The 6,366-nt window shown below is 35.8% G+C and overlaps 3 protein-coding genes across 6 annotated transcripts in view; 1 reads left to right on the top strand and 2 right to left on the bottom strand.

Annotated features, from left to right (window-relative positions):
* The window catches only part of LOC111440895 (SNF1-related protein kinase catalytic subunit alpha KIN10-like), a 12,955-nt gene extending 12,022 nt beyond the window's left edge, over positions 1–933 (bottom strand). For both annotated transcript variants that reach the window (XM_023077722.1, XM_023077723.1), the window contains exon 1: positions 571–933. In XM_023077722.1, coding sequence (XP_022933490.1) covers positions 571–745 — 175 coding nt within the window. In that variant the 5' untranslated portion in view covers positions 746–933. The remainder of the gene's footprint in view (positions 1–570) is intronic.
* Positions 934–1,456: 523 nt separating this feature from the next.
* Positions 1,457–5,233, bottom strand: LOC111440897 (rhodanese-like domain-containing protein 8, chloroplastic). The gene is made up of 8 exons (XM_023077724.1): positions 4,806–5,233; positions 4,636–4,689; positions 4,176–4,325; positions 3,763–3,904; positions 3,292–3,383; positions 2,451–2,554; positions 1,859–2,128; positions 1,457–1,734 (listed from the first exon to the last, which is right to left on the bottom strand). Exons 1-8 carry the CDS (start codon positions 5,160–5,162, stop codon positions 1,587–1,589), a joined length of 1,317 nt encoding a protein of 438 aa, XP_022933492.1. The 5' UTR covers positions 5,163–5,233; the 3' UTR covers positions 1,457–1,586.
* Positions 5,234–5,362: 129 nt separating this feature from the next.
* LOC111440898 (vacuolar protein sorting-associated protein 26A-like) overlaps positions 5,363–6,366 on the top strand; it is an 11,131-nt gene continuing 10,127 nt past the window's right edge. For all 3 annotated transcript variants that reach the window (XM_023077726.1, XM_023077727.1, XM_023077725.1), the window contains exon 1: positions 5,363–5,642. The gene's annotated coding sequence lies outside the window, so the exon portion shown is untranslated. The remainder of the gene's footprint in view (positions 5,643–6,366) is intronic.

Here is a 6,366-nt window from a genome sequence, read left to right on the forward strand (position 1 = left end):
TTTTTTTTTTTTTTTTTTTTTTTTTATTGGCTAAATATTCCACGTCCGTTGTAGAGTGGAACGAATCTTTCCTTAACGTGGAAACCTCTCTCTAACAAACATGTTTTAGAATCGTGAGACTGACGGTGATACATAACAGGTCAAGCAGACAATATTTATTAGCAGTTTAACGGTTACAAATATTCTCTCTCTAACAAACATGTTTTAGAACCGTGAGACTAACTATATACATAACAAGCTAAAACAGACAATATTTATTAGCAGTTTAACTATTACAAATCTATGTCAGGAAAGTTATTCTATAAGTGATTTACGAGTTTCTAGACATTGTTTTTGTTTAGATCCAAGTGTTTTAGGTACTTGTGGAGATGATTTTAAACAAATATTGTGAAAGAAGAGAAAACACTTGGACATTAAGAATTTAATGTGATGTACTTTGCACCATTTTCGAAGATTCAATGAACAAAGTATTCTGTAATTATGTTCATGATTGGATAAATATAATTTTAAAAGTGAAAACATAAAAACTCCCAATTAATTTAAAGAAAATTGGTAATGAACAAAACAAACCTTTATCTTCTAAACCCATCTCTGCAATCTTGTTGCGGTTGAGGATCTTAATCGCAACTTTATGTCCTGTTAACATATGTTCTGCAACTCGAACTTTTCCGGTTGAACCATCTCCGATGGTTCTTCCAAGCTTGTAATTCCCCACAAACACATCCCTTCTTCTTCTATCTTCCATTTTAACCGGAACCTCTGAATCTCTGTGTTCTACCGATCTTCTGAAGACTCAAGTGGAGGAGGAAGGTGCTTTAATGGCGGAAAGGGTAATTTGGGTAATTTGAAATTGATGAAAAAGAGAAGGCCAATGGGAGGGTAATAGCGATGCCTTCTGTCTTCATCGAATAATTTAATGCTGTGTTCTTCACCATTCAACCTTCTCTCTATATGTTTATTTATTTTTAAAAGAAATGACTTTTATTTGATAACAAAAGAATTATTAGAAAATCAATTACTTAGGGAAATTAGAAAATGATGTTTTTATTTTTTTTTATCTAACAAAATTGAATTTTGACTTGACTTTATTAAGTAATTAATTTGAATTTGATTAAGTTATCGAGTTAATTGAAGTTCGTTATTTAGATCGTATGAGGGAAATTAAAAATATAATTCAACATACGCGTCTTGAGTAGAAGTCCGTCGTTATTTAGTCCTTCAATATTTACTAATTATTTAGATCAACGTGGGACGTGGGTGGTTACAAATGATATCAGAACAAGACAGAGTAGTGTACCACATCAGTTAGAGAGAGAAATAAACCATTTTTATATAATGGTGCGAAAACTTCTTCACTACGCCATACGAGTTTTAAAACTTCAACTATTATAGGAACAATTAATTCATTCCCACCCCAAATTAGGAGTTTAGTTCCTAAACTTTTCTGGGTTGAGTGGATAAATTCTAAATTATTTAAAATTTCTTGCTCTCATTCTTGTATTTGAAAATTGTGAAAGCAAAAGCTACAAAGGTGGAGGAGATTAGAATTGTTGTAGCACAGTGAAGTGCAGTTTTTGATACAGAAATTAGCTTGCCTGTTCACGTCGAAAGTCGCGGTAGATGTGCCATTTCTGATATCTTTGAGGCTCTGCTAAAACAGGTCTAAGACGAGGTGAACTTGTGCATTCTGTACAGCAGCATCCTCTCAACTCCTCCACACACTCTTTACAGCATCTGAAACCAAACAAACTCATTCCATTACCCAACCCATTTTTGCTTTGGAATTAAACCAACGAGATAGCAAGTAATGATCAGAGATCAGGAACGAGTGTAGCCAAAACTTGCAAACCAGACTTACAGAAATAGTAGATTGCAGTCGAGATTCGCACAATTTCGGTGCCTTAATTGAGAAACCTTGGAAGTACAGATATAGCATCTGGCAAAAGCATTATTCCCAGAAAATTGAGGGGTTCTGCTTGATTCAACTTCAGGGTTGTAGGCGGATGGAGGCAGTGAGAGTCGTGAGTCGAACACGAACAAATTACCAACCCATTGCTCGATACCTTCATCTTTTAGATAATTAGTGACTCCTCCTTTTAAGGTGTAAAGGTTTTGAAACCCCCTTTCCCTGCAACAATGATAAAAAAGGAATAATCATGACATCATCCACACACCAGATCAACATTGTGCCCAAGATGTCTATCATGGTGAATAGGGTGCTGGTAAGGAAGAGGGGAAAGAAAAATAGCACTAAAATTCTATTGTAATATGAATAGAACATGCAATGGTAGTAGCCTTTCAAGAGGGCTATCTCCCTCGGCCACAAGATAACCGACTCCCAAAGTTAAGCTCAATCTCCAACTCCCTAACTCCCTCGATTTATAACCGCTCCACCATAACTTCTGTGTTTGATCTGAAGAAGGATGGTACAGATACAAAAATTGGTTTACCTTAGAATTGTCGAATATACATCACAACGAATACCGCCCGTGCAATACATCAAAACCTCTGTCTTCTCTTTGTCAGCATTTGCCAAAGGATCAGAAGCAGCATCCTAAATAAGCATAAATAGGGACGTTAGCGAACAGATCACAACTGTTGAAAGCTCCACAAGTTATCTTTATTTCTTTACTTATCCCAATCACAAAGAACAAAGTTATTCGCTCACAACTTAGGGGAAAAAAAGTGAGTGTCTTCTACTAAAAGGATGACAAAAGAGGTACCAAACATCAATATATTGAAATTACTACACCAACTGAAATCCAAATACAGCAAAATTTATTCCGAAAATTATTATAGTTATGAGGAAGAAATTCATTGGAACGAGAAACCACTTAAAGAAAGACAAAGAGAGCAAGAATTAATATCAAACTCGTGAGAAAATGGTTGTTTTTGTGACAGACTGGTACTGTAGGAGTTCGGAGAGATGTTCTAATGATGTGTGATCCTTAGTTAGATTTTATGTCTCTCTTTCTCTCTGAGCTTTAGTGACAAAAGCTTGTTGTAATTACTCTCTAGGTCTGATTTTACTGGGTTAGAGCCTCTTTTCGTATTTTCATTCCCTTTTGTGGGCTTTTTTTGTGTTGTATTCTTTCCTTTTTTTCCTCGATGAAAGCTCGGTTATTCATAAAAAAAATTATATCAATGTTTTAATAGAATACTCAAAGTGATTGTTGATGCTAAAGAAGAGTTTTTAAAAGATCTGTGTCCTTGTTATCTGCTATTCTTTTTACCCTTGGTGACCGACGGATTTGACATCAATTCCTACAACATGTTGCACAGTTGACATACCTCAGTTTGGGATAAACCAAATGATGTGCACCTAAAGTTATCCACAGTTGGCCGCTGAGCACCTTGGAAATGACCAATGTCCCACTCATATCCTGAACATATTCAATTAAAACAAAGTGAAGTGAACACAGAGAACCAACAATGCAACTAAACTGCCCGAACACCAAAAGCTAGAGGAACAAAGCTCCGTTGTCTTTGTTCCTCAAAGAGCTGTTTCAATCTAACTCCAAGAAAGAACCGAAAGTAAACAAACTGTAGTCAAACAATGCTAGCCCAAGATTCTACTATCTATAAAGTAACTTAGAATATTGACTATATTAATTGCCTATTCTAAATTCAATATCAAACAGAACATGGAAAAAAATACTTACTTTTTTAATGGTCTATTTGAAGGAATATTTAAATATACAATCATAAGCATCTTTTATAAGAAAATCGAATGAGAAAAGATTATGGAAGAGAAGTACGTACCATTTCTCATATCCAATAAAATATACTTTGTATCCTTATTCCTATTCATTGTTTCCAACCTTTCTCTCCACTCAGATGGAGTTAAAGGCGTTGCTCGCTTTGATGGATCAAGCAAAGGAAGATGTGAAAAATCGCCTTCCAACTAAGGAAAAAAGAAAAAAGAAAGCTTAAAAGTTAGAGAATGTTCCTCCTCTCTCCCACCGAACCAACAAATTAGAGATACGTCATTCAAATAGTTGTTGTCATGTACTATAGTAATTTTATGCATCTGATAAGCTCCTATAAGTTCTATCCAGAACGTACTGAAATCAGACAGGTTTGAGTACTCTAGGAAGAGAATAAATGAATCTCAACAGAAGAAGAAAAAAAAAGTAAACAATAAAATTCATCCGAAAGAAAGTGGTTTGGCTCACTTGTACAAGTGAGGGCTTATAACGCAACTTCAGCTTGGGAAAGGCATGGCCATTTATTGCTGGAGAAACTTGAACTAGGATATCCGAAAATCTGGGATCTTCTCTTAACCAGTTAGCATAAGCAAGAACATCTTTTGATGGGCCACTGTACTGAACCAATAAATATATGATTAGCATGAAAAGAAACCAGCAGCAAATAGAAAGTAAATAAGAGATGATTAATGAATCATTAGGCATTTGATCTTGGTGTTTAAGGTTCAAAGACTAAACAAAAACATTTAAAGAGAATTACAGGATAATATGTCACATGTTCATGCATATTAATGTCAACAGGCACCGAAAATCTGGAGAATTCAAATGGAAAAAAGGTACGAAACAAATATCAAACTTGGGAGTTAATGGATCTCATTCAGAACAACAAACATACATGGAAATAAAGATACCATTCGGAACACAATACCTGCGCGTTAATTCCTTGTTCATTCAGGTAGATTCGTCCATGTATATCCAAATCCTAAACTCACAAACAGAGAGCACATTACAAATATCGTTCTTTTAAGTTATCAAAATCCCAATTTCTAGGTTTGTGAACTGTAACTGTGAATTCAATAGTTTGGACAAAGAAATTACCCTCATAACGTAGAGATGCTTAGCGACCTCAGCTTCGGGGTCTTCAATGGACACAAAATGGTAGAAATTAACGACTAAAAAATCTTCCTCCGAAGTTTCGTGAAGAAGCCGACGATGTTCCTGGTTTGGCCGTGAGTTGGATAGAGAGACCGAAAGAAAGGTGTTAGGTTGAGTTACAGAGGACGAGGCAACTGCAATTTGCCTCGGCTTCCATTTCCTGTGGCGGAGCGGAACTCTAATGGCAGTAATGGAGAAATTGATTGTACAAGAAATGGTTGGTCTGTGGATAAGAGTAATCGTAGCCATGGCTGCCGCATTACCACTGTCCAGTATCGTCAGTGACAATGGCAGCTGCATTGGAAGCTACAAGCCATAGAAATGGTGGTGGTTTCACCTTGCCCCATCCCCAACTCCTAATATGAAAGTATTGGATTATGACGTGGAAATTATAATGAATTTTCATTTTCTTGGATGGAGGTTTAAAAAAATTAGGAGAGTAATAATTTTACAACTATACCCTTATTATTAAAAAAATAAAAAAAATAAAAAAATAAAAAAATAAACAACGCCATTCATCCGGAAGCTCACATCTACAGTATTTTCTTCTCCCCTTGCTCCTTTTTCGTTCTTCCACGCATCCCGTTTCTTCTACAACCTACGCCGGCACATCCTCTTCGCCACAGTCGTACGCCGGCACACCTTCATCGGAACGGCTCATTTCATTCTTCTTTCACTATCTTTATCTCTGCTGCAACCGCGACAGCACGCAGGACTGTGCAGCCTTCTTCTGCTGGTCTCCAAAGTTCACACTCGCAACCTCAACCTCTCTCAGTTTCTGTACGCCTGGATCGTTTTTCTTTTTTCTTTGTGCTTGTTCATTTTTATTTCTTCAATTCAAACCATTCGAAAATAGGGTGAAATTGGACTGAATTGAAATTTAATTGAAGTTTTGCCCAATCCGACCTATTTTGGACGGGAATTTGGTTGAGACAAAACAGGATTTGAGATCAGATTGAAATTCAAATCCTAGTTTTCTTTTTTCCAAACCAAACCTGACGATGATTTCAAGTCCGTTATGATTCCAAATCCTTTCGGTTCCAAACAGAGGGTTAATATCATTTGATACGTGTTTCCAAATGGTTCAAACCACTATCAGTTGGTTGAATTATCCTGTTAAGTTTGCAATTTTGCTCAACCTTAAGTGTTGCAGGGACGTGTTTGAAAGGACTTCGCTAGTATGTCCTTTTCTACTCAGAATATCATATTATTGCAGGCTTTCAGGATTATAAAACAGTAGAGCATTTTCCAATCATGGAAAATCTTAAGGGTTGTTTGTTTGCATCTTTTGTTTTTGTCTTTAATACTAGAACAAAATTTTGAGCGACTAGCATTTGGAAGTAATTGCAGTATCGTGAACAAGTATTTTTAGGTTCACTTACTTTGTGGGAATTAGTTGCTCGAAGAGAGAGAAAAAAGGAATCGTTCTTTTTTCATCAAGGTACAATGATTTTTTTTTTTTTTTTTTTTTTTTTTTTTTTTTTTTTTTTTTTTTTTTTTTTTT

This window comes from Cucurbita moschata, unplaced genomic scaffold (genome assembly GCF_002738365.1).
Source record: "Cucurbita moschata cultivar Rifu unplaced genomic scaffold, Cmos_1.0 Cmo_Scf00003, whole genome shotgun sequence".
In the NCBI taxonomy this organism is placed as follows: Eukaryota; Viridiplantae; Streptophyta; class Magnoliopsida; order Cucurbitales; family Cucurbitaceae; genus Cucurbita; species Cucurbita moschata.

Excerpts from the sequence above, each read along its gene's own strand:
- LOC111440897 (XM_023077724.1), bottom strand. The coding sequence starts at position 5,162 with ATGCAGCTGCCATTGTCACTGACGATACTGGACAGTGGTAATGCGGCA. Across the intron at positions 3,384-3,762 it reads TTTATTGGATATGAGAAATG|GATATGAGTGGGACATTGGT; the intron begins GTACGTACTTCT and ends GAATATGTTCAG. Across the intron at positions 2,129-2,450 it reads GTATATTCGACAATTCTAAG|GGAAAGGGGGTTTCAAAACC; the intron begins GTAAACCAATTT and ends TCATTGTTGCAG.